At 41.4% G+C, this 27,188-nt stretch overlaps 2 protein-coding genes across 2 annotated transcripts in view; both read left to right on the top strand.

Moving 5' to 3' along the window:
• The first annotated feature begins 54 nt into the window (after window positions 1–54).
• RAB22A (RAB22A, member RAS oncogene family) lies at window positions 55–19,310 on the top strand. The gene is made up of 7 exons (XM_053958673.1): window positions 55–213; window positions 2,027–2,106; window positions 5,561–5,642; window positions 9,573–9,644; window positions 9,772–9,878; window positions 11,669–11,778; window positions 13,119–19,310. The coding sequence occupies exons 1-7, from the start codon at window positions 178–180 to the stop codon at window positions 13,214–13,216; spliced, it is 585 nt and encodes a 194-aa protein (XP_053814648.1). The 5' UTR covers window positions 55–177; the 3' UTR covers window positions 13,217–19,310.
• Window positions 19,311–22,861: 3,551 nt separating this feature from the next.
• Window positions 22,862–27,188, top strand: part of VAPB (VAMP associated protein B and C) — a 37,692-nt gene continuing 33,365 nt past the window's right edge. Inside the window, exon 1 of the mRNA XM_053958170.1 lies at window positions 22,862–23,281. Within this exon, the coding sequence (XP_053814145.1) occupies window positions 23,224–23,281 (58 nt within the window). The 5' untranslated portion in view covers window positions 22,862–23,223. The remainder of the gene's footprint in view (window positions 23,282–27,188) is intronic.

Raw genomic sequence — 27,188 nt, 5'->3', positions numbered from 1 at the left:
CGGGGGGCACGGGCGGGGACTCCGGCGGCCGCCCAAGATGGCGGCGCGTCCGCGCAGCCTGAGGAGGAGCGCGGTGTGCGGGTAACCGGGGCGGGCGGGGGGCGGCCGCCGCGGGGACGGCGATGATCGTGCTGGGCCGCGTCTCAGGCGCTCGCTGAAGGCGCTGCCCGCCCGGCCATGGCTCTGAGGGAGCTGAAAGTTTGCCTTTTGGGGGTAAGTGCTGGGCGGCGGGAGGGAGGGTGGGAGCGGAATGAGAGGCCGGCTGGAGAGGCTCTGTGGTGGCGGGGAGCCTCTTGTCAGAGCTCTGGAAGCCTCTGGCGATGGCAGAGAGCCTCTGTCAGAAGCTGGAGAGGCTCTGTGGCGATGGCGGAAAGCTTTTCTCAGAGCCTGGAGAGCCTCTGTCAGAACCCGGAGAGGTGCCGAGCGTGGGGAGCTCTCCCCGGGCGCTGCGCGGCCCTCGCCCGGTCCCTCTAAGGGAACCGGGCGGACGCGCCTTCCCCTCCGCGAGGGAGGCGTCTGCCAGGGGTCAATATCGCTCCTTTTCTGCCTTGTTCTCCTTTTTTTTAAAAAAAAAAGGAGAGGAAACACGAGTGTCTAATGCGTGCTTCCCTCTTCCTCCCAGGCTCTTTCGGGGTTGGAGTCCAGAAAATAAATAGAAGCACCTGAAATCAAAGTGGTGGGAGAGAGGGAGGGGCCTGAACTTATAGTCTAAGAACGTCTGTAGGAAAGTCTTGCAGGTGGTGGAATGAGGAGACGTGGCGCGAAGCGAAGCAGAAGTTTAAAAATTGAAGGGTATGAAGCTGTGTGTTAGCTTGGTTTGGTCAGAGAGATCCACCTTGAACAGGTGGAGGTGTCACCAGCAGCATCAAAACCCTCTGTTCAGAGTTGTTTTCTGCTTCTAAGTGGCCCCATTGCCCTTCAGAGGGGAAGATTATGTGTTTGTGCGCCCTTCGTGTTATGAAGGTATTTGGGGTAACTACTGTTTGTGTTCACCTGGCCTGAGAAACCTTTTGTCACGGAAGAAAAGGAGAATAAGCACCCAGGAAAACTTGTCCTTGAACTCCCCCAGCCAGGAACCACATTTGTGTTTCTCTTTTTAAGATTTGCTCTGATTAGTGAGACTGCAAACAGTGTAAAATACAGCGCTATGATAATGTGCTTTTTCTCAAGAGGCAAGAGGAACAATAGTGTACCCAAATTACTGCAATATTCAGGAGTTTTTAAAAAAAGCATGAATGATGTAAAACTTCATTTTAAGTGAAGCAATTCCTCAGGGGTTTGTTTCTTAAAGTTTTAATGACTCAGGAAATGTAAAGCAAAACGTTTTCACACATCTTAAATAAAATACAATTTCAAATGTCCAGCTTCTGCTGGGAAGTGTTTTACCACTAAGAGTTTAATGTCACTTCTAAATGTGACTTCTCTGTATCTTTTGCTTTTTAACCATGGAGTCAGTGATGCAAAAATATACACAATCCAGAATTTTCATGGTTTGTTTCCTCCTTCACCATTTTTAGCACTGTAGAGTTGCATTAGTAACATGTTTCAGGTGTGTCACAGAAGAAATTTCAAGTCTTTCATTAAGCAGGGTGGGACAGCATTAGTCAGAGGTTGAATGCATGTGTCACACTTGTATAATTTCACGTACTCCACTGGTCCTCCATCCTGGTGAGCCATACTGAATTGCTGTATATTTTACCAAAAGTGGTCTTTTCCCACTGCTGTTCCATTGGAAGATGCATAGCTTTGTAAAAAAGCCCAAAGTTTGAGTAATAATAAGTGTGAATGCAGATTTTTGTGGTCCTTCAAAAAAAATCTTAACTATTTTGTTTAGAAAACTGTAACTTGTTACAGACCTTTCATTTTCTACTAAATGAAGATAATACCTGAAGTATTTCACAACTTCTCTGAGATTCTCTGCAGGAATGTGTTATTCACTGCAGTGTACTGCAGGATTTGAGGACTAAAAGAATCCTCTGTCTATAGTAATTAATACCACTTTCAACTGTTTCTGTTCTTTCTTTAGGACACTGGTGTGGGCAAATCAAGTATCGTGTGGAGATTTGTTGAAGATAGCTTTGATCCCAACATCAACCCAACAATAGGGTAAGAAACTAAATGAAGTAAATGTGAATTATGCAAGAATCAAATGAAATTACCTGAATAGATCACTTGGGAGTTCTCCGTGTGTGGCAGCTAAATGTGGTAATAAACATAACTGCAGCCTTAATTAAGCTTGTGAGCTACCTCAGGACATGTAGGAGTGTTCTCAGCACTCCTGCAGCTTCCATTTTCAAGTGTAAGGTCTGGACCCATTTTTGCATTGTTAATCTAAGCTAACAATGAATAAATTACACTTCAGAGGCTTCTGCTAAAGGGACAGCATGCTTTTCTCATGCACAACCCTTAAATTTCAAATTCTAATTATTATGCAACTCCATGGTTTCTAATTCTTTTTTTTTAAGACTCAAGTACTATAAGTCTCCTAGGTTTTTGAGGGTGGTTAACATACTAATTCAGGTAGGACTAGCCATTAATTAGGTAAAATGTTACACATCTGTATGCAATGCACACACAAATCTAACTGATGAAACTGGATTTGCAGTTGGTCTCATAGGTAAGGGGGATATTTGAAATTTGAGCCTCAGAGTAGCAACATTATTGATCCCAAATCTTTGAATGGATAGAAGGAAGGGCAAGCATCAGGAATTCTTGGAGTGGCTGGATTTTTTATTTCTTTTGCTGTCTTTTTTTTTTTTTTTTTTTTTTTTTTTTTTTTTTGCTTAGTAAGTGTCTTTTAGGCTACCTTTATCAGAACCAATTTTTTGCTTAAGGGAGGACAGCCTTTGCTTGATGCCAAGAGGTGTGTGGGGGTGTCAGTACAACTTCCTGTCTCAGGAGACACACAGGCTCTGCTACAGCTTCAACCAAAAAGATCCTGCTGATAAAGATCAGCTGTGTCTCATCCTGTCCTTCTGAAAAATTGGGGTCTCTGTGATCTCTCTCTTTTCCCTTACACCCCCCCTCTTTTCTTGAGTACAATTACTGACATCGAACTGCAGAATGTTCTGTAGAAGTTTGCTTTTGTTTAAATTTCTCTATTAACAGAAGTTTATTGACAGTACTGAGATCATTATAGCTACTTGAAATGACAGACTGAAAATCTAGCCTTTACCAGCCTTAGCAAAATCATTCACTGGTCTGAGGACTGGTTATTTTGGTAATTTGCTATATAAATGATTCAAAACTTGCCCAAATGCAGGGATTATGTGAATCTCCAACAAGATACACAGTCCAAAAACTTAAAGTAAATTAATTTTTACTTTTTAAATTTTAATATTAAAATTAAAAAAGTTTTAAAATTTTTATACCTTTTAGTTGCTAATTGAGACTAGTAGGTGGAAAGGACAAAGGATTAGAAGAGCTTTGAGCATCTTGCAAAACTAAAGCTGAGAATGTTTCAACTTTATTCCCTGGGTCTTTGAGTTCATGAGATATGATCTTGTTTCCTGTCCTATTTTCATTCCTGTTAGAATCAGCTGAGCAATCACACTTTGTTGTTGTCAGTGTTCATTGCTCCATTTCTGATCTAGGCAGCTGCAGAAGCCCTGTCAGAATTCTGCAACTTTTCTCCCCTCAGGATGCTGAGGGCAGATTTAACCAGCATATACTTCTAGGTACTGCAGAATAGCTTGGCTTTCATTATAGCATCAAAAAGGAATATCAAACAAGTTACAGTGCCTACTTGGCTGGGAGAAACAGCTGGGAAATTTAGTAACAAAACAGCCATTATTCCTAATAAAGTCATCAAGGATAACTCCAATTTGGAGAGTTTTGTTGACCCAATTGCCAAAGGATTTTGAGAAGCCTTTAGCCTCCTGTCAGCTACCACTGGGGATGGTTTAGTTGTGATGTGAATTACAGAAACACAACTTTTCAGTTCAGATTGACTGTACAGGGATGTTTTGGTATATGAAACTAAGTAAGATCAATTCAGTGGCAATCTATGATTTAAGAAACTGTTTCCATATTGACCAGAGACTTCAGATTTGATGCACAATTTGCAGCAGTCTTAAAAGAAGTGAAAGTCTCTGCTGTGTTTTACAAGAGATACTCGTATCACTTTGGTTTTCTTCACTCATTGCAGAAATACATCAACTAATTAATGTTATTGAAATGCATTGCAATTAGGCTCTTCTTTTTTAGGGGTGTTGCTACTTTCTATTTGGCTTCTTAAAAGAGGAATCAATTTTGGAGATTGATACACTATTTGGTAAATGATCTGGGTTTCAGGAATGGGGAGAAGGTTACCTCTTAACAGCTGAAACATTGTGTAACTGCTCCCTTTCCTTTTCTTTAGTGTATCTAGCTAATTGTCCTCTTATAGTAGTGAAACAAGTCCAAAACCTGCAGTTACTTTTGCTACAAAAGTGTCAATGACATCATTATATGGTTCTTAAGCCCCAAGATAAACTCAAGTTCAGAGTCCTGGGCTCAGGTATTCAATGCTCATCGTGCTGAAACACTCTTGTTCTCTGAGTCTGACTGTACAGCAAGTTTGGGCTACTGTAAGACGCTCCAATGTCTTCACAATCCTGTCAAAACTGACAGAAGAACAAGTTTGGAAGTCTGCAGTATTTTCAAGTGGTAGGAATTAATCACACAAGAGGTGTTCACAGTGTAGGATCTCATGTACTTAAAACACTTATGTCACCTATAGTTCCAGCTGTACAAGGATTTGAATTCAGTGTGTGGTTTTTCCAGTGAAAAATGTGCCTGCAGGTGAGAGATACAGCAAAGGACTCCCTCTTGTAAAAGAGTAAGGTCACTGAATTTGTGTTCTTGTGGGAAATACACTCATTCAGCTAATGCAGATCAAATAAACCACAAAAGTACTTTGCAGTATTTAACTGTAAAATGTCTAGAATTTGAGCAAGGGGAAAAGAACCTGGAGAATAGGAGAGATCTTTTTGTCTTCTGGAAGTCCAAGAGCCTCTACAAACTAAAATATGTAATTGGGGAGCTGTACAGGGTGCAGACAACAAGCAAGTTACTCTATTGATTCCTTTGTCCTGTTAACACCTGCCAATACTGATATCCATCTCCTGTTTTATTCCCAGGTATGGATTTACCAGCACTTATCTGAATGTTAGTACAGAGATAGGAAAAGATGATTCAAAGGGAAGAATTTGACCTCTTTCCCCCCAGAAGTTTCCAGTGTGCACTGAAGTGATTCTGTGATGCTGTGAGGAAGGATGTTGTTAAAAGGCTGACCTTTCTGGGTTTTTTGGTCATACATCCTATATGTTTTCATCCAAAGCTTATAAACATAACCTATAATATGTTGTGTTTTGGTAGTTGAATGTCAGTCTCTGAAAGGAAATTTCATTCTCTCTTAATTTCAGCCTTTATATCTGAAACACTTCATCAATTTGCGTGTTTATGTGTGGGGAAAACACTTTTATTGGAATGTGAACCTTTCTGAAAGCTCATGGTGGTAATGAATGTTCTAAGGATGTATTGATATTCTCAAAAAGTATGAACTGTGTATTTTTTTCAGAGCCTCATTTATGACCAAGACTGTACAGTATCAAAATGAGCTGCATAAATTCCTAATTTGGGATACAGCTGGACAGGAGCGGGTAAGTAAAATCAATATCTGTGGAGAAAGTTTGGGCCAGAGCTTGGGTTGTTTTCAACTCTGCCCCTGAAAGTCACAAAGTGATCTGGTTTTACAAATTTGCATTAGAACACTTGTTTCTATGCAGATTCCTAGCAAGATGTGGATGCTGTAGATAAGTTTTTATTTTTTCATTGTTGTCGTGATTAAAGTGTAAAGGTAAGGAAGATTACCTAAGAGGAGTTTATGAAACAATAGTCTGGGTTTAGATTTGCTGAAAGGAATGGTCTTTCCACAGAAGACAAGGCTGGTGTGGGGGGAAGCCAGCAGCTCTCTCTAGTACCATTTCTAGCTGAGTTTTAAACCTTCAAGTGCAATATTTGCAGTCAGTGCAGCAACACAAGATTCAAAGTGAGATGAATTACCATGTTTCATAGTACAAGTAAGGCCTTGATTCTGGCAAAATATACAACTGCTAACACATCCTGTTAGCTTCACTGTTAGGGTTATAGATGTGAGTAGGATGTAGATTTAGGCTTTCCAAAGCAGAATTTCAAGCAATGTTACAGGTGATAACTACTCTTTTATTCTTTTGTAAAGTTTTACTAATCAAATCTGATGGTGTTAGAAGCTATGTCAAGGAATCTCTTTTGAAATTTAAATTTTAATTTGGTAGTTTGGGGTTTTGATCTCTGCAGCATGCATAGTTCTGAGGGGAGGCAACAAAAGCTTTGAAGGAAACAACTTAATCAGATGAAATCCCAGCTAATTAATTTGCATGATTTTTACTTGGAATTAAAAGGAAGACTTTGCTAGGGAACTTGCTTGCTTATGGATTACTAGTAAGAGTGGTAGAAATTGCAGTAGCTGTATTAACAGTGCTTATTCTTGCTGTTTCTTGACTGCAAGTGAACTACTGGCAGCTGCCAATTACTCAAGAGGAGTTTATTTAGGATGTGAGGTAACTGTGACAAAGGTTGGCTTAACTTTAGGATAACAACTGGCAAATACAGCTGTACTGCTTTTCAGGATTGGCTCGAGAAACAGCCCAAAGAAAAAAACAAACCAACAAAACAACCCCCCCAATAATAACAAACCAAACAAACACTTTGTAAAGCCTCAGTCATCCCTATCCACAGGCACTTGACCTTTAGGATTCCTGGTGGAGTAGTTGCCAGCTTTTTGGCTTGATAACAGCCTTGATGGCTAGGAAGTAACTCAAGTGTATTTGTGTTGTGATTTAGTGCTGTTGATTTTGAATGACAATTTATTTCCTTCCAACAGCACCATATAAAGCTGTCAGGGATGTTTCCCAGGAATATGTCCAATAGTATCTGTGTTATCAAAAATATCCTGAGCCCTTCCATTCCCAGCAGTCAGTCAGCATTTGCTGTAAATAGTTTGTCTTAAGTGAACATTGTAGCCCATTCTGGAATGTTATTGCTGCAAAGTGATATTCTGAGAGGTAGAGTATGAATTTTTAGAGGTTGGTACTCTTAAATGAAAAGCTTTATAAACTTGCCTGCCACTATTTGGCAGGAAACATCCATTACATTTTAGCATTCCATACTGTTCACTTTAACTGTGCAAGCAATGGGAGGACCCTGTAATTTGCATTCAGCACATCTAATCTGAGGAAGCATCTCTGTACATGACCAGCAGCATGTTCCTGATCTATTTTTGGACTCTCAGTGATACCTCTTTAATTTTCTTCCATACAAGTTGCTTAATATCTTTACTGAAATCAAAACAGTAAAGGTGTCTTACCAGGACTCTGATCCAGGAGCTGTGATACTTGTGAAGTTTATATTTCATATCTGAGAAAAGTCACTTGAGACCTCAGTATAACCAAGGAAATCAGTGAAAATGTGTGCAGGGATGTGTGCAGGGATGTTTACTTTGAAATGATTCAGTATCTTCAAAAAGGTTTCTTTCTCCAGAAAAGAAGAAACTGCTGTCACACATGGGCTGTACACTTGCCTGGCCTTGAAATCTGTAGCACAGTTTTCTGGTCATGCAATATATCTGCCAGTGAATTATGGAAGGGATTCCCTCTGTGGAATAGATCTGAAATCCTAAAAATGTCCACACCATTCTTGGAACTGAAATGTCTCTGCTGAGCTATGATGTGGAATGCATGGAATTCACAGTCCTGGCTTCTTGAGGAGTGTTTGCTGTTTCCCATTTCAAAAGCCCCAGCTGCAAATAGTGCTGCACTGCACTGGGCACCCCCTGGCTCTCAGTGGCTTTGGGGTGGCTGGAAGCCTTGTTCCAGAGGTGGAAATGTGCACCAAGTCATTCACACAGCTCATCTACACACGTACCTTATTTCTTCTGTCATTTCTTCTACACTTCACTCACAGTAATTAGGATTTTTGCCTTCTTACCTAACAGTTTTGAGTTTCCCTGCATAATTACATTAATAATTCTTTCAAAACACAAATTGGAGGCTGGGGGGCAAGCTGAAGTCTTTGGAAAAATTGCAAAAGGAAAATCAAGTGTTTCTGGTAACATCTGTTTTGTTAATATATTTTATCTGCCGACTGCTTAGGTGGAAAAAAGTATCTAAGTGTTAGCAGACAGGAAATGAGAGTAATACAAAATCAGCAAGTGAAAGTTGGTTTATTCCCAATGTAAATAGTGAAATAATCAAAAAGCCAGGTTGCAACCAGTCCAAGTGGTGGTTTACCAAATATGTTTCCCTTTATATTTTAGTACTTGGAAGGAAGAGAGGGATTATGTCCCAATGTGAACTGAATGCCTGCCCATGTTTCCCGTTCCCACTATTAAATATTTTTATATTCTGAACTTTGCATTCAAAATCCTATTTTCAAAACAGAATTTGAGAGCCAAATGTAAATGGTCTGGAATTCTGCTTTATAGCAAGATTTTTATGATTTATTATATTGCTCTCAGTTGAACTGTACTAAGCAAAAGGAAATTGGTATTTTATTAGAAATGAATAAGCCTTTATGAAAAACTGTATCCAATTCATTATTTTTACCCTGAGTAATAAGATGCACAAAAGCTCTAAATCATAAAGCTTACATGAAACCAATACATGCAGTTTACTCTGCACTTTGAAGGCGAGTTCTGGTTGCAAGATTAGTTGTCTTGGCTTTTTAAAAGTTGGCAGAATATCCCACTGTTCTTAAGAATGCTTCATTGATATTTTTGATGCAACCTGATTGTGTACTTAAGCACTCTTTTTTTTAGCACTGGATGCATAAGGTTCTGTCCACTCAAAGGTACAGCCCTACAAAGCAAACAGACCTGCTGTAGATTTAATTCTGAAAATCACAAGAAAATTACTACAACCTTTTATCTAGTGTTTTCCTTAAAGCTCTGCTTGCAACAGGGTACATAGTTGTGGACTTTTGCAGTTTTTTGGTTTAAACATGCTTCTAAATTTGAGGGGAAAACTGAAGCAAAATCCTTAAAGCCATAATTTAGATTCTGAAGAAATCAACATTTCTAGCATTTAAGCCTGATGACTGATCCATGGGGCTAGAAGTTGACAGCAGCTTCTGAACATTTCAGATCACAATTAATATATGCTAGTTTTCTTAACATTTTCATCTTAGTCAAAGTTGACCTTGCTACTCCTTGCATTTTTGCCCTTGTTTGGTGTTTAAAGTCGAGCACGTGCATGTTTGTGTAGACAGTGTTAAGGGAGAGGCTCTAATCTAGGCAAAACAAGATCAAGTTTTGCCTTCCTGCTGTTTGCAGTAGGTGCTGCTGAGCCCCACACGATTTATTGCCTGGCCTTAGGAGAACAATGCCTTCCTGGGAGATTACGTGCTCTACTGCACAGACTAGTTGTGACTGTAAAGGAAAGTTTTTCACTGCTGTGATCTTGGTTTTCACTTTTTTCAATAGTAATACTAATGATAGTGAGGTTCTGGAGGTCAGTGGAAGATCAGGTTTATGTTGTCTGCTGTCTTTCTTCCAGTTTCGTGCTTTAGCTCCGATGTATTACCGAGGGTCAGCAGCAGCCATTATAGTGTATGACATCACAAAAGAGGTAAGAAACTTGATCTTGACCCAGCATTACAATTTCTGGGTTTTTTTATTTGTGTCATGGGCCAATCCTGACTCTTAATTTCTTAATTCCTTCAATCTTCTTCCTTTTTTTTTTTTTTCCATATTAGGAAACTTTCTCAACGTTAAAGAACTGGGTTAAAGAGCTTCGCCAGCATGGACCTCCCAACATTGTTGTAGCTATTGCAGGAAATAAGTGTGATCTTAATGATGTCAGGTAAATAATTGCTGTCAATTTTGAGGGTTTTCCTTAAGCTGTAGCATTAAATATTTTAAGATTTTAGAGCAGCTGAAAGGTATAGAACAATTTAAGCTGTCCTGCTCTAGTGTTGCCATCTCACAAGGAGTTTGAGCTGTTTCTGCTGTCAGAGGACATGGGGCTTGAGCTGTTTCTGCTGTCAGATGTGGTTAGTCTGCCCTTGGATGGTCTCACCCACTTCCTCCCCCGTGCTGGTGTGAGTACACGTGTGATTGGGCAGTAAATTGGGCTGTAAAATGGATCCAGATTAAAACTAACCCTTGAAAAAAAAAGAAAACTGATCCAAGTATATTTATCTTTCTCACACCCTGAACCCTTACTGGCATAACGGTGTGGGGATAGCAGAGTTAGGAATGAGCAGTTTATAGGGAGACAGGATTACCTTTTCTGGTGGCAGTGCCAAGTAATACAAACCTAAACTGCCTGTGAAACTATAGTGTAATAGAAGCTGTTTACCTCACTTTACAAGAAGTGCCCCTGTCAGTCTGTAGCACCTCATTTTGTTAGGAAAAACACCAAGCCTGTTGGAAAGCATTGTGTAGGTTTTCCTAACTTGCTTGTTCAGGTGCCTTCCTTCCCTGCTTAAATATTGGGGTGGAATTGGCTGTGGCCAAAATAGTTGCAGAGAGCGGGAAAAGCTCTTGAGAAACTTTATGAACAGCCAAACTTTCAGGAAGGCATGTACTAAAAACAAAAGAAGGCCTTTTTTATTGATGTCCTGGTTAAATAAGCCAAAATTCAGAAAGAAGGTGTGTGTAAACTTCTTGGGTTTAGGTTTTGCTGGAAAAGGCACCACAGCTGGTGTCTCAAAGGAGACAGCTGGTTATATGTTTAAAGAACCACTGCAACGGTGGCTCTGAGTATGGTCTTACAAATTGTTAATACCTAGACGTTATCTAGTGAGCTCTAATAACTTTCATTAGAAGTAGTATGTCTTTTGAAGGAAATAGAGTGTAAAATTATTTAGAACAGAACTCACATCTCACATGTTCAGCTGGCATCATAAGTGTAAACATTGCTCTTCAAGCTAATGAGGAAGATTCCTTGTACTTCAGTCAGAGGCAATATTTGAGTCACTGCTCAAAGTCCATGCTCTTGATATCCTAAAGTCCCTCATTACTGAAAGTAGCCTGTGTGTTGTAGAAATTGTATGTGAAGTGATACAACATAAAGTCCAGACCTCCCTACAGCTACAGGGGTTTGTATTTTTCATTTTGTTTAAGAAAAGATACAGAATCATCAACTTGCCTACTTTGGGGTGCAGAATAACTTGTACACCTCTGTGTGCTCGGTATAAAAATATTCCTTTTTTATAGCTGCATATTCATGCAAAGTAAATGCTGTGCAGTGTTGGGAGATACTTTGATTTTGTAAACAGTCATAAGAAATGCACAGCATGACTGGAAATACTGCTTTAGGATCTTCTTAGGACATATAAAGCTGGTGGGATGAATAACACACCAGAAGGATTGATTGCAGACCTAAGCTTAGAGCACTCCAGACAAAATCACTGCAGATGGATTAAGGCCTTGGATAGTTCATGACTGTGCTCATACCTCAAGGCAGGGAGACAGCACAGAGTAAAGAATGAGCATCAGCTTCAGCATGAGGGAGCACTGTGATGCTAAACAGGTAAAATATTCATTATAGGAGACACTTAAAAACTTTATCTGTCCCTTAAGGTTTTGAGTAATGGGGTTCTTTTGCATTCATGAATTTTTCTTTGTTGTTTTTTTTTTTTTTCACAGAGAAGTCATGGAAAAAGATGCTAAAGACTATGCAGATTCCATTCATGCAATATTTGTAGAGACAAGTGCGAAAAATGCAATAAACATCAATGAACTCTTTATAGAAATTAGTAAGTATTTAAACAGTTCATGCACTTTCTTCTGCAAAAAACTTGAATAGAATTTTTATTTCTATATTACTTTCTGTGCTGTTTCAGTGAAAATTTACAGACTTTATACTAAATTCATTACAATCTGACAAATTACAAACTGCAGAATGAGCTGCACGAATTTCTGGTCACCTAATGACCTCTAAATATTCCTTCTAGAGGTTTTCAGCCTACTGTGATGCTGCTGGATAAATAGCAGGCCGGGTACCCATGTCAGAAGTCAGTGTCATCTTACCATGTCTGTTATTGAATGTTCCAATTAGTACTTCCAAGGTTATGGAAGAGGAAGGAAATGGCATGAGGACGATCCAGACTTTATACATCTGAGAAAAGAAATTAAGTTCTCACTCTTAGTGCTTGTACTTAGGCTAAAAAAGTGTATTTTTAAAAATACAGAAATTCATAAATGCCAGATTACTGCATGGGGAATAGCAACTACTGTACGTAGATTTTCCTCAAGTATGTTCATAGTACCTTGGGGGTTTTTTATATTAAATTGCAAATCTTTTCTGTCCCATTTGTGGTGAGGACAACAATGATACTTTTTATATGTAGGAATAAAAAGCAGACGGTATTCCAAAGTGAATTCTGTGCAATATTATTTGGAGGATATGTGTCAAGTAGTAGCACCAATGTGCAGGTGTGTCAGCCTGTTTGTGAAAAGAGGACTAACTACAGAAATATCAGACTTAAGAAAAAAAATAGGGTCTATAGAAGCAGTTGACTATATTGAAGCTGATGTAAAAAGTATGTGCTGTAGATTAGCTTCCTGATTTATTGACTTAATAGTTGCTCTCTAAAATTGATCTTGAATAAATTATGGGGGGAAAAAATCATAAATCTTCCTCGGAAGAGAATGCTCAACCAGGAACAGTCCATTTTAAAGACTGATGAGATGAGTAAAGCAGCTCTCTCTACAAGCACTCCTTTGTTAAGCCTTATGCAGGTAATCTGTGGAAATCCAGGTCAAGATGGTTGTTCTCAAGCTATTCCAGATGGTATTGCATCCTGCAAAGTATTCTCCAAGTGCTTTTACAGCTTAGCTATCCAGGTCTAGATGAATCTGAAGTGTAACTGCTGCTAAATTAACTTCAAACAGCCTCTGCTGTCCTTTTGTGCAGCCATCCCTCTTACAGACATAACACAGACTGTTGCTGCCATCCTGCTGGGCAGGAATGTCATCCCTAGTGACCTATAGCTAATTGAAGGCACATTTTTGCATACAGAGCATACACCGGATGCTTAGAATTAGTTTCAAGTATAACATTTCCTATATATTTCTTTCTCCTGCCTCCTTGTAGGTCGCAGAATTCCATCCACTGACACCAACCCCGCTTCCAGTGGGAAGGGCTTCAAACTTCGACGACAGCCATCGGTGACAAAGCGCAGCTGCTGTTGACTGACCCCTTTAGAAAGTCAAATTTTATACAGTAGGTGGTCTTGGAAGTTAATAGTTCACGTTGGGTTTATATTATCAGTCTTAGATCTTTATCTGCTGGTGTTCGTACACCCGAGGTCCCCAGAAAGGGACCGGCTCGTCTGACACCTGTGCGCGCGCAGAAAAGACTGCGGTGGTCAGGGCAGCCTGCTGGCTTCCACAGCGTGCAGTGTCTCTTGCATTCAAAGGGAATCCATCATCACTTCTTTGGCCTTGCTTGATTGGAAGCTGACTACGTGGATGGTAGAACTGAAATGTTTTCGTAGTTTTTGTAATCAAGGTTTTGGGAGGTTTTTTTGTATAAAGGGAAATGAGCACTTTTGTGGGAGATTGGGTTAGGAGGAGTCTGGAAGTTAGATGTCATTTCTTCCTTTTCTTCAGTGAGCCTTATTTCAAATTTTGGTGTAGCTAATGCAAAGTATGATGGGATAGTTGACGTGAGATGGCTACAGAATAAGCAACTGAAGACAAATAGTAGGCAAATCAGTCCATCCAGTCCCCAAATCCCATTTGCACTTTTTATTTAAGGATGATCTGCACTGGGGGTGGGGACACAAGCAACAGATCTTAAACCACAGACAATCTTCTTTTTCATGCTGACTGTAATCACTTTAAGGCAAACTGGTATGCTTATAGGCATCTTTTTGTTGTTACAAGTTTTTTTAATATTAAGATGTTGGTTAAAGAAAATTACTTGTAGATCTGACTAGATGAAGTGGTTACTGACTAAAAAGAGATGCTGTAAACAGATGCTGCCAGTGGTTCTGATAAGACCTACAAGGTTTTGGGGAAAGCTTTTAATTGTTTGGCATGTGTAAAGTGTTCATATTATATTTATGAGACCAGTGTTTAAAGTGTTATAAATTATGTAAAAATAGTAAAAAATAATACAATCTTCTACACTCCTTCCATTCCACACCTAGGGATAAACTCTTGGGGAATCTCCATCAGGGGTTTTTTCCTGCATTTTAGGTATTGTCACTGTGAGTTAATCCAGAGGCAGATGAAAGTCTTTCTCTTTCAATGACATTTGAAAGGGCCAATAGAACATCCCGTTGGGGCAGCATGAGGCCTGTCTGTTGAACAAGCTTTCATCTGGGGTGCACCCAGTCTTTCCTATTTTAGGCACAAGAATACACATAGGAAGTAACCTTAAGACATGTGGTAATGTAGATCGTTACCTCTTGGTTCCTGGGGTTTTTCATCTGTGAGGGTTTTTAGCAAATCAGTGTTTAGCTTATTCTGTATGGGTTTTAGTAGGCTTTCAATTAAACTATAGGTTGACCATACCTGTTTGTGCTATTTTATTTATTTTTACTTTTTGTTTCTTACCAGCACTAGTGAGAAACTTTTATACTTTTGAAGAAAAAGAGCTTAATAGACTTGAGTATATACTAAAATATGCTGGTTAGCTTTAGTATCCAACTAAGCTCATGATGATGCTTACTCTTTTTTTTAATCTGGTTTTCTATCATCGCAAGTATTTTCTCTGAAGGAAATGTAGGAAAATTTGTAAGAAATGAAAGGACTTGTACTTCAGATTCATTTGTGTTACTGAAAATTCTTGGAGAGCTGGAGCAGAACAGGCAAACTGGTACATTGAGGTTTTTGGACAGGTCAGTGAGTTTAATGATATTTGGTGACTACATTTTTGTCATGCCTTTTCCTTACCCTGCCTGCATTGCCAATTCTGCCTTCTTTGCCATAGTTCCACAGGCTCCATGCTTCTAGAGAGCCCAAGAAATCCAACTTCATGGGTATACACCCTACTCTCTCTGCAGTTCTGATCTTGAATTGCTGCAGGTAAAGTGTAACAGCCAGTGTTCCAGATTGTCCAAGCTGCCAGCCCTGGAGTGAGGCTGCTTCTTAATACTTGCCTATTTAAAAAGACAGACAGTTGATGTAAGTTCTTTTGAGTCCAGATAAGTGTTTATTGATCACTGGCCCTGCTGAATGCTGGAATGCAATCTTCCCTGCATGAGATGCACATGCTCATTGTTTCATTTTTGGTGGAGAAAAGTGGTTTCTTTTGTATTAATAATTTGTTAGATCAGTTGCTTTGATCTTGCACTAGGCTTGCTGGAATTGATTATATTTTGTCCTAACATAGCTTCTCTATTTGGAGATACATTGGTATTGAAGTGTTTGGAGTGCTGATTGTCAACCATTCCAGCTAAATTTTTAAAAACTTTTTTCCTGGTAAGAAGTTGTTTAAAAAGCTCAGGATTAAAGTTTTATTCCACCATATCTTTCTGTCTAATGAGTGGAGCTCATCAGAGAGATTCAACTTTCAGATACTGTCAAAGGGGATTACACAATCTCAGAATGGTTCAGGTTGAAAGGGACCACAGTCATCTAGTTCAACCTCCCTGCTCAAGCAGGATCATCCCAGAGCACATTGCACAGATTAATTTCTGCAGAACATGTTTGAAAGGGCCAACTGTCATGTATGTAAAAATGTAACGAGGTGTATGTTATATCATTGATCCAGAGCATTTTTAGCTGGAAAAATATGACTATTGCAACTTCTAGACACCACCAGTTCCTTCTCATGAGAGTTACAGAATTGAACAAAAATATAATTTGATAAATATTTCATTCTTAAGCTTTGGAGCAACTTGAATGTGCTTTCCAGGTTTTGGAAGATGTCTTCATCTGACCCTCTATTGAAACAGTCACTTAGCTGACTTGCCAGGTTGTCAATCTGTGCTGTGGTAGTTTTGTAGGATATTTTATATACATGCTGAAAACTGGTATGTCAAGTACCCAAGAAGGTGAAATTTGGAAGCTGACATTTAGTAGCATTTAGTAATCATTCTACTGAAAATAGGTGCTTTGAAAAGTTCTAAGACATTTCTAACAACTTTTGCTGTTACTGTGAAGGTAAAGAATGTTTTAGGTCCAACAGATCACTGCACTCCAGATCCCTGCTGACATCAGTGAGACCCTTCCTTTAAGTGCTGCAGGATCAGACAGTTAATGGTTTAGAGGGATGTTTTATGCAGACTGGAGTCTTTGATGTGTGGCTTTACATTTAATGCTACCAGCCTGCTCAAGAAGGATTATTTACTTGCTTGGGAAGAGAGTGAGAGGAGAGGAGACAGGACCTACTTATTGATTTGGAAGTCTAATCCTTTAACCTGGTTGAGGGAGAACTACAATCTTGGTTAAAGCTTCATTTTAATTATCAAAAAGTAATTCACAGTGAAAATCTTGAATGGTTTAAAAGTTGACCTCAGCAAGATTTTTTTTGTTACATTGTTAAGGTTAAATTATTCCTTCACATTAGTGTTTAGTTCCAGTGTAACACATTACTAGTTGGAAAAAGAAGCTTTAGCAGTGATGTTTGAATTACTTGCTTGTGAAACAGCCTTTAGTGTGTGTTAAGGATGGTGTAGGCTATTTGTGGTGAGCTGTGTCAGCAATCTGCACAGGAATGGATGATTTACAGGACAGAAGCTGTCAGAACAGTGGAGCTCCTCACCCTGGAGTGAACCTCACTCAGCAGCAATAGCCACAGACAAGCAGAGCAAAATCATCTCCAGCACGAGGAGAACCTGCATAATTCACTGGCTTCAACTTCTACACTGCCTGCTTATTTTGTAAAAAGGCTTCATATATCTCTCTTGACTACTTAAAGCCTCTAAAAATGGCTTTTTGGTTCATAGTTGAAAGAAAAGGACAAACTTCCTTAACTTTTCTAGCAGGAGGTCATTGTACAGCCACCTGAGATGATTTGTACATCACAAGTCAGTTACTCAAAGCAGGAGAATTGTGTACTTGGAATTAAGTCTCTAAAAATCTGCAAAAAATTCCCTATAGAAAACTGTTGATGTTTCATGTTCAGATCCCATCTCTGGTAATAGATCACAGCCTAGTGATGGTAAGTGACAGAAGATTTACAGAAATATGATGATGGTGTGAATTACCAATGTAAGATGGAAGTACAGGTTCCAGTATTAAAATAGTCTTGTTAGTTTTCCTTTGAGTCATATGGCTCCAGCTTGTCAAAAGGAATATGCTTGAAAATACATATTTGTGTATCATACAAAAATTCAGGTGCCAAAACATAATTCCCTAAAATTATTTTAGGCCTTCTGACACTAATGTTTGTTTCTGAAAAACACCTTTTGATATTGTGGAGGTCTCAAAAGTCTGAATGCAAACCACTTCTTGCTCAGCTACAGTCAAAAATGCACGACTTGGAAAAAATTGAACAAGCATTACCAGACTTTATCCCTAAAGTGTCACAGATAACACATCTTTCAAGGGATATAAGACTATCCTGAAATCAAAGAATGCTTATGAGTTTAGCCTCTGACATGTCAAAATGTTCCTAGGGTCAGCTTTTTCCTCCTTCCCTTACTCCATTTCCTCCCACCCCACCCAACCCTGAATTTTTATCATAGTGTTGTCAGAGTGTACATGCTATAAAGAGCTATTCAGAAATACCCAGAAAAGTTCTAATGGCTGAGAGTTACGGTGCTCCCTATTTTACATGAAGAATTGAGGCAGTAGGATGACTTTTCTCAGTGTAGAATAAAGACTTCTTAGAAGAAACAATTTTGCTGTTCCTGTTACATCAACCTGCAAATTGATGTACCTAAATTTTTGGTTAAACACTAAGTATAAATTTTATTTAAGGAGCTAATTACCTTTGTAAAGATGGTCTTTTAAGAAAGTTGAGGTTTGCTTTGCTTGGCTTTTGTTGATGTTTTCACATACATATTACTGAACAAACCAACTTTTTCAAATCTTGAAGGACATGGACCACTCTTCTGTCATGCTCTTCATCACTGTGGGTGTGATACTCCATCCAGTTGTTGCACTTGAATATTCTGTAACTCTGACACCTTGATAGATTCACTGCTACTATCTTGCCTCACTTTTACTCATGTTACAGTATGTATTTCCTATTAAATCCATTATGTTTTCTTGGCAATTAGTTCTTTGTTTCCTTCTGGGATTTAGACAAGTATAGGTGGTGAGTGTTTCTTTTACCACAAAGTTCTAGAAGTATCTGTCACAGCAGCAAATACTTGTAAGCAAAAGGGTAATTCATTAGCACAGCCTTATGAAACTGTTACAGCAGCTGAGACCTGTGCCACGACTGTATTTTACCACATAATGAAGGCTAAAAGCACATTCACCTCTAGTCCACTCCTCTGTATTTTAACTTTCTTTCTTGTACTTCCTCTTTCTGAAATTGTGTATCCAACACTGACACTGTGATGGTGAGTTGATTTAAGGCACAGAAATGGATTGCATTTCTGAGGCTAAGATGCTTAAGATTTCCTGGCAATCTTCCCACTTGTAGCCCCCCACACTGAGGACAATGAAGGAAAAAAAAAGGGGTTTCTCTGAATTAGAAACTGCATTTGTGTGTTCAGGACCCAAAAATAACCTGATATGCGTAGAGCTCTTGCAGTGTCGTAAATGTTTGCCTGTGAAATGTGTTAATGTTAACCTTTGTATCAGCAATTCTTGTCACTCATAACCACATTCTGCCTTTTCATTCTAGGATGGGTTAACCTGTTACAAGGGTTGAAAGGTCTGTGCCTTCTTACTCTGTTATCTCTAACTAAAACAAACGTAAGCCGCTCAAAGTTACAGAGCATTTGCAGCACTGTAAACTGCACAAATTTCCACCCATTGCTTCACTGCATGAAGTGTAGTCAGATTACTAGTGATGAAATATTGTAGTGATGAATTCCCAAGCTTATGAATGTTTTGAGACTTTTTTTAGTCTTCTCTTGGGCTGGTCCTGAGAGCGTGTACAGGTTTGTCTGTATTGTTGGTTTGTAGATGCTAATGAGGAAAACCAGGCTTTTGTTCTCTCCTTTTTGTTTGAGTCGTTACACTCCCATATAGTGCATAGAATGAAAATAAAGAAATGTTGATTTGACATAATGTAAACAGCCTTTTCAGCCTAAGCATTCATAATAAACTTTTATAGTGTAATAACATGCTAAATCACTACCAGTCTGATGTATTGTGCAAAAAAAAAATAAAAAGGTGTAAACATTTTATTAATAAAAAACTTTGTTTATAAATATGCTGGCTGGTTTATAAATGCTTCCAAAATTCTCTACATCTTAAAAAACAGTTCTATAGAAATATAATTATAGAAGAGGAATGTAAGCAATAGCTTACATGTACAAATGACTGGAATAGCTGTTTTCCAGAAGTCCTGACTACTGGTGTTCAGAAACTGGAGCTTTTCCCTGGTTTATGTACACACAGACAAAGGCAGAAGATCCTGTGCAAAGAAGGGATGGGGGGAAACAGCAGAGAGAATGCAGCTTTTGTGTAACACTTCCTTTCTTTGCAGCACCATGCCTGAGAAACTGCAGGCCACACACAGGCTTGTCAAGCAGGGCAAGGCCTGACAAATTCTATCAGGGCCAAGTTATTTAATACATTGCTTTTACCTTAGACTGCATGAAATGCACAATTCTCAACTGCTTAGGCCAGGTTTCTGTCAATCAAAATTGTAAAGTGCTTTTAATATCTGCATAGTGTCGTGGGCCTGTTGTGCTGGGAAAGGATCTTCTCTTGTTTGTTAATACAGCCAGCTGGTTGGTAGATTGCTTTTTTTATAGCACTGCTCTGTTGCTTATGTAGTCCTCAAAAATAGGGATTTGGCAGCAGTTAACTCACTTGTCTTACATGATGCTTAAAAGATGTGGTTTGGTTGCTTCAATCTGGGAAGCACATCTAATCTGTTGAGTTAATAACAGCCTTCAGAAGCTAAATAAACAAAAAGTCCTGTTTCTGAACTGCTGTTTCACATGAAAAGTTTAGGTACAAGTTTTTACTAAGCAAGTGGCTGCAGTTCCTATGCAGGAAACCCACACCGTGTCATCTTTTGTTTGATAGAGACCTGGAATAATTTAAATTTCTTGTTACCTGCAATTTTGAAGTTATGCTCTTTAGATGCGAACAAACTGCTTTTGAATAGTGTCAGATGGGTTTGTCTACGACGGCATGAATGTGCATCAGGGAGAGCAAAGGAAGGTAGACACAAACATGCTGGAATACAGAGAAAAAGATATTTGTATATGTTTGCATAGGGACTCTGGGAACTAAATGCAAACCACCTGGTTTGCACATACACAATGAGAATGTTTCACTTGGATCAAGTCTTTCATAGCTTCTAAGGTAGAAATTTTGCAGCTAATGAACTTGTTCTTTAAAATTGTTTCAGTACAAAGCTTTCAGCTGCTGTCCAGCATTTCCCTGCAATGTTCATCCCAATTTTCTCCTGTTAATCAAAAACCCATGTGGGCAAGAATTTGCCTTTTAGTCTTGTGGCTGAATTGTTTCCAGCGAGAGCTGTCTGTGGAACAGGGATGGGGTACTGCAGGCAGCCTCCGTGCACACCCAGTTCAGTGAATCTGACCTGGACAAAATTAAATGTACACACATTATTTACATGCAACAAAAACCTCACAACCTACATTCACTAGACTTCATAAATGTTCAACTTAAACAATGCTGTGCTTTATAAAACCTTCAGCCTGGATGAAAACGTGGGCGAGTCCTTCAAATACAAACAGGTACATTCAGAGCTGCCTATTAGGGCACGGTGATACATCTTGGCAAATCCTTTAAGAGGTGGATCATAACGCTTCAGGGGCTTCTTTGTACTTCTTTCAGGAAAAGCAGAACTCGGGAAAGGTCTGGGCAGCAACACTTCATAGTTGTTTACTTTAGGGTTTTTATTATGCATGACTATATGCTGTGTAAAGCTTTCTCTCTTACTCCTTGCCGTTAGTTTGCAATTAACTTTCCAATCCATATAAAGCTTGTCTTTTCTACTAACTACTGATCCAAGAATGCCTGGCTTACAAAGAGAATCTGTTTATAAAATAAAACTTAAGAGATTAGGTAAAAGAAGGTACCAGCCAAGAAAGCTGCAAAGTATGAGTGAACTCAATTCTCTCCTGACTTGAGATCTAAAATGTCATGACACAACCTGTAGTTTAGGCTTAAAATTACCCCCCCACACACACACACCAAGGAGCAAAAATAGTAAGACCATCCAAATCTAGTTTCCTGGAAAAGAAAATGCACCCCTTTATGATGTTATGTGACCATTCTTTCCAAAAAAAATAAGGAATTTAAGGAACAAGAACAATATTTGAGTGTATTGTACTGCAGTGCTGAAGCTTTAAAAAATGTGTCCAGTTCACTGGCTGGAAGGAGTTGGCAAGTTTCACTTGTATCATGCAAATCTAAGGGTTTTGTACTAAATACAGGTATGGGTTTGGTTTGTTTTGGCATGGAATGAAAGGCAACTGAGAACAAAAAAGATGAAATTGGATGGGAGGTGGTAAAGCACATGAGTAGGAAAACAGATTGTGGTGGACAGGAGCAGCTGAAGAAGGTGTGTGGTATAAACACTGCAGATGTGCTCAGAGCAGTGAATGCCACTGTCCTGCTTAGGGGTGTTAATTTTAACACACACATCACTCATTTGACATTGCTTTTAGTGCTAGAAAGGAGAACAACGCTCTTCTTGTAATTCTAGATCTTTTCAGCTACCTTATGCAGTTTTGGCATTTATTAAGTCAAATAATGTGATACAAAGAATTTGCGTGAGGGAAAGGTGCACTGCATCATGTAGATTATACAGGTGTGAAAAATGAATTTTCTTTGGAAGCTTTTTATTTCTGCAAATGACATCTCCTCCTGAAGTCCAGTATGTATAAAGTTCAGTATGTATAAAGTCCAATGAATACTTTTTAGTTTTAGTGTACATAAATTCCAGTTTTTAAGACCAGCATATTTCTGCTACTAACAAGGGCATCCCAAACTCCTGCCTCTGACAGATTACAGCAATGCTTTATAAATTCTTAGGAACTTGTCAAATGTTTAAAACAATCTGAGGAGATAGAGGAGCAAAAAGCTTAATGTTGCTGTAATTGCACTGGCCTAGGGCTATCAATAAAGTTGCACTTTCTATTAAACCATGCTGTAAATTTCAAAAAATGTTTTAAAACACTGGAGTAAAAACCAACCAACCAAAACTAAACACGGACAAAAAAATTCCCAAAACACAACCACCACAAACCACCCCAAAACAAACATTAAAAACCCCAACGAGTAACCCAAAACATTAAGAAAGGGGAGGTGGAACGTCTTAAAATCTGAGGTGACCTGAAGTTCTGGTTTTATTCATTAAAAAGCGAGTATCGCCTGCAGCTCGATGCCGGTTCCCAGGGTTGCCCTGGCGCTGTAACGCTGCGCCCCGAGCCCTGCGGCCCCGGGAGCTCCTCCTTTTCCCGGGAGCGCTTCCCTGCCCTTCCCCGAGCCCCGACGGCGCTGGGAGCCGGGCAGGGGCGGCGAGGGGCCCGAGGGCTTCCCCTGCAGCCCTGAGGCCACACGGAGTAGAGGCCTACCATAACACGCTGCTTCTGGAAAACAAGGCGTTTATTACAAACCACGCTTCCCAGTGACGATTAAACGTTGTTTATTAGCCCGCTTTTTCCCGAAACGCTCCGGGCTGGCACCTCCGGCCACAGGAGCGCCCGAGGAGCGGCGGCGCGGAGCCTCCCCCCCCCCGCGGCCCCTCACGGCGGGGCCGGGCTCACGTCAGCCGCCGCCGCAGCCTCTCCGCGGGCCCCTCCGTGCTGCATCATCCCGCCTCCCGCCCGCCCTGCCCGGCAGCGTGTGCGCCGCCAGCCGCCGCCCGACCGCCGGCCGCGCCTGTCCCCGCTCCGGGACCGCCGGGACAGTGCGAACAACCGCCCCGGCGAGGGTGAAACAGCACCAGAGCGACGAGCGAACGAGCAGCCGGGAGAGGGTGAAACCAGCACCCGGGCGAGGAGTGAACCCGCCAGCGGGCGCGCCCCCCGCTCGCCTTCCCTCCTCCCTCCCTTCCTCCCTCCCTCCCCTCTTCCTTCCCCTCCCTCCCCGTCCCTTCCTCTCTCCGCCTGGTGCCGCCACCGCCGAGGAGGAGGAACATGGCGAAAGCGGAGCAGGTCCTCAGCCTCGAACCGCAGCACGAGCTCAAATTCAAAGGTACGAGGCGGCCGCCGCCATCCCTCGCCGCCGCTCCCCGCGCCGGGCGGGCGGCGCGGCCGCGCTTGGGGCCCGCTCCCCGGCAGCCATTTTCCGGGGGCCGGGCACCGCCGGCAGCTAAAATGTCCTTCAGCGCCGCGCCCGCCGCCCCGCCGGGGCCCCCCGCCCGCCGCGGAGCCGCCCCCAGCCCGCGGGGGTCCCCCCGCGCCGCCCTCAGCGCTGCCGCAGCCGCGGCGCGGGTGGGGGCGGCCCGCGGGGGGGGGTCCCGGCCGCCGCCTTCCCCGGCCGGCAGCGAGAGCACCGGGCTGTGCCCGGCTGACCTTCCCGGGGGCGGCGGCCGGGGAGAGGGGGGGACCCCGCGGGACAGCGGCGGGAGCTGGGGTGCGTTCCCCAGGCCCCGCCGGGGGTGTGTGCGCGGCCCCGGCCGAAAGATCTGGTGCTGTAATGTAGGGCAGCGATGTCCGTGAGGTTCGACTGGGAACCCAGGTGCCACGAACCCTAGGAACGGATAAAGGGTTTAATCAAACGACAAAATGAGGAAATTGCTAGCAGTGGAGCTGTTTAAGCGTTCTGCGTGTCTCTTCGGTATAAAATCTAGACGGAGGAAGGATGTTGGGAATAAGATAACGAATAAGGGTTTCTTCTGTAGTGTGTCCCAGGCACTGTGGGGTTGCAATCATTTCTCTGGCCAAAAACGCGAGGCCTCTGGTCAGGTAGCTGGGCAGCACTTCTGGCTTTTCCTGCTTATTATTATGATTTAGCAAGCTCTTTGGCTAAATAAGTCACGATTAGTCTGCCTGTGCAAAAATCCATCCTTTAAATAAAAGTCTTGAATGGGTTTGGGCTTCCACTGGCACTGAAATTCCTACCTTGCAGCCTGACAGCACAGCTGTAATACAATATTCTGGGATTACAAATAAGCAATCAGCAAGTTTATTTATGCGACCAGAGTCAGAGGTGTTTTATAGCTTCGCTTGATTATCTGGCAAATAAGCTTTTTAACAAAAAAAATAGGGATTTGTTTAGTGGCCTCTGGCAAAAATAATACTTCTTTAAAAAGAGCTTTCATGTACATTTTTAAATATAGAGGAGGTCTTTACCAGTTTTTATTAGCAAATATATTGGAACTATTAATACAAAGTGAGTTTTATCAAACAGCCTGTTAATACACTGGGAGGAATGAATATATCTTTGTTGTAAGCTGAAGTTGTTATGGCAGCAGTATCAAACATTCTTAAGAAGGAAACTATTGTTGTTTCGATGTTCTTTGTGTTAAGTACGATTAGATTAAAATCACCTCTTGTTCTGGATAAAATTGCTTTCAGCAAACAAGCAAATCCAAGCTCAGGTGGGCAAAAAGTGGGGCCTTAATTGGCGCTGACTTGCTAATGAGACGTAATTGTGGTTCAGGGCTTGTTTTTCTTTCTTTTCTTCATCACAGGTAGATATAAACCTTGCCAGACTCTGTTTTTTCTTGAAGTAATGATAATTTGTCAGGCTGTCTTTCTTTCAGATGATGTTCTGGGCTAAATAACCAGTAGCCATTGAAGTTAAATCAACTAACCATAGCTTTTGGTTGACAGATCTTTAGCCAGCACCACATATTCCTTATAACATAAAATGCTACTTGACTAACTGCAGCTGTTAAATGGCTTAGTTTCAAAGTACACTTAAATATTAATGTTCAGACAGACTTAATGCTGCGGGCAGCATTCATATGCTTTGGCAATACCTCTGCCTTACAGTCCTTTCTAGCAAGCAGTGCTGACCGCTGTCCTTCATTCAGGAAACTCCAGGTTGAAGTATTCATGAAGTAAATTCTCCTCTAAGCATTTCTTGCCCTACTGATCTTGTGATGATATACTGCCTGGTGATAGGGCTGAAATGATATTGTTACCTTTGTAAATTGTTGCATTTATTTCCAGAGTGTTCCTTGGCCCATATAAGTAGATCCAGGCTGACAGAGGTCATGGAGCTGCTGACTGGTACAGACATCCTCATGATGTGTGCTGAAAGACGTGGTGCTCAATGTAGGAAACTGAGATTGGGCTGTAAACCAAATACCTGAAATGGTAAAGGGCTGAATCCAAATGCAGACAGGTAGAAAAAGCAGAAAATTGTTCTCTCTGAGGCTGTTGAAAGGCTCTGTGTAGCTCTTCAGTATAAAATTTAGAGGGAGATAGGATGTCAGGAATAGTACTGTGAATGAGGATGTCTTCTATAATGTGTTCCAGGCACTTTGGGGTTTGCAACCATGGCCTGCACTTTTAGTTTGTAAGGGTTGAAAATCATTTTAAAGAAGCTTTTGTAGCCCCTTGGTTTTGCAGTGAATCTCATAAATTCATTTGGCGCTCTGTTTCAAAATACTTGTGCTTGTGTTTCGTTTGAAAAAAAAAAATCAAAGGAGTTTTTCATGCTCGAATTTTTTTTCACAGCATGTGAACATGAGCAGGGGTTGTCTTTCCTCCCGCCTCGCATCTCCTACAGCAGAGCACACATGCTCCAAAATAGCATCAGCGTGTGCTGTGCTGAAATGCAGCTGTGAGCTGTGGGAGGCAGGACACCATTAGGTGGCTGAAGGCGCCCACTTCTTGCCCTGGTCTCTGATACCATGTGAAATAGGAGCTTCGCTGGCTTGCCAGTGACTTTCTCCACTTCTTGGTCATTGTAGGCTTGCAAAAAAATTACCCAGCTAAAGGTAATGCTCAGTGTTTACTGGTAACAAATGGTGAAAAAGAACGTTGTTGGTGGTATAAGTGACATTTACATTTACATTTCCCTTTCTTCTTTTTTTCAATCTAAGATATGACATTCATCTGCCGAGAATTTGTTACAACATTTGGGACGCTGACTTTAAGAATTGCTAGGTTTAAACCTGAACAAGGATGTGGAATTGTGCTGCAGGATTCCTCCTGCACCTCATAGGATGGCTGCCCACCGAGGCTGATCTGTCTTTTCACCATATGTGCCCACCAGGACTAGAGATCAGCTGTTTCATGTTAGCAAGTAAAATTTTGTTAAAATATAGCATATTTTAGGACTCCCCTGGGTTTGTAGTGTTTGAGATGCTGCTGCATGTTAGCAGACATGGGGTGCTGGGGCAGCGTTGCTCAGGAGGGGTGGCACAAACGGGAGGTGGCGGAGGCTGAGGGACATTTTGGTAGCATTTCTGGAGGTTTGCTCCAGGTTAGGCTGGACTTATGACTCAGCACTCTGTCCGTGCTCCCCAAGTGGCTCCCGGCAGTACTGCCAAGCAGGGATTAGTGCCTTGCTAAACTCTGCAAGTCGTGCCAGTTGGAAATGCAGGTTCCTGTCCCCAGTATGTGATCCTGTACCTATGCAATATGTCACTGTGTAGCTTTGCTTTCTGCTAAGGGCACAACAGTGAACCAGAACAGCCGATCCTCTCCACTGCTAACAGAGCGGGTTCATCCCTGACCTGGGGCTGTCACCTGTCACTGGCTCAGGTGCACGCCCTGGCTACCTCAGAGCTGCAGCCCAAAGGTGTGGCCTTGGTCTGTATCAGTGTACTCAGTCCAGCAGTGCATCTGCAGCATTGAAATGTTCATATTTAGTGTTTAGCCCCAGTCCTGTGCAGTTTGTGTGACCTGCGTTTCCGTGGGTGGGTGGCTGCCACTCCCCACTGAGACGCTCGGAGCTCCTCCAGGTCAGCCTCAGTAACTCCAGCCAGATCTGCTCGTTGCAGGGGGGTGTGCAAAGCCTCCTGTGTCTGACAGGAATATCCCATTCCTACCAGATACCAGGCTAAGGCTCTTCAGTCCAACAGGCCAGTAACATTTGGGATGTGAGATAAGTGTTTGCTGAAGCAGCAGTTGCCAAGTCTCAGAAGAGACTTACGTGTCTGTCGCTGTCCTGATCCACCGGAATGGTGGAATCACTCCTGCAC

This window comes from Vidua chalybeata, chromosome 17 (genome assembly GCF_026979565.1).
Source record: "Vidua chalybeata isolate OUT-0048 chromosome 17, bVidCha1 merged haplotype, whole genome shotgun sequence".
NCBI lineage: Eukaryota > Metazoa > Chordata > Aves > Passeriformes > Viduidae > Vidua > Vidua chalybeata.
Note: the sequence above shows the minus strand (reverse complement) of the source record. Positions and strands in the feature narration are given on the sequence as shown.

What these genes read in the sequence shown, in the direction of transcription:
- RAB22A (XM_053958673.1), top strand. Translation starts at nt 178, where the DNA reads ATGGCTCTGAGGGAGCTGAAAGTTTGCCTTTTGGGG. An exon ending in ATACAGCTGGACAGGAGCGG is followed by an intron (nt 5,643 to 9,572) that starts GTAAGTAAAATC and finishes TCTTTCTTCCAG; the next exon opens with TTTCGTGCTTTAGCTCCGAT. An exon ending in TGTATGACATCACAAAAGAG is followed by an intron (nt 9,645 to 9,771) that starts GTAAGAAACTTG and finishes TTTCCATATTAG; the next exon opens with GAAACTTTCTCAACGTTAAA.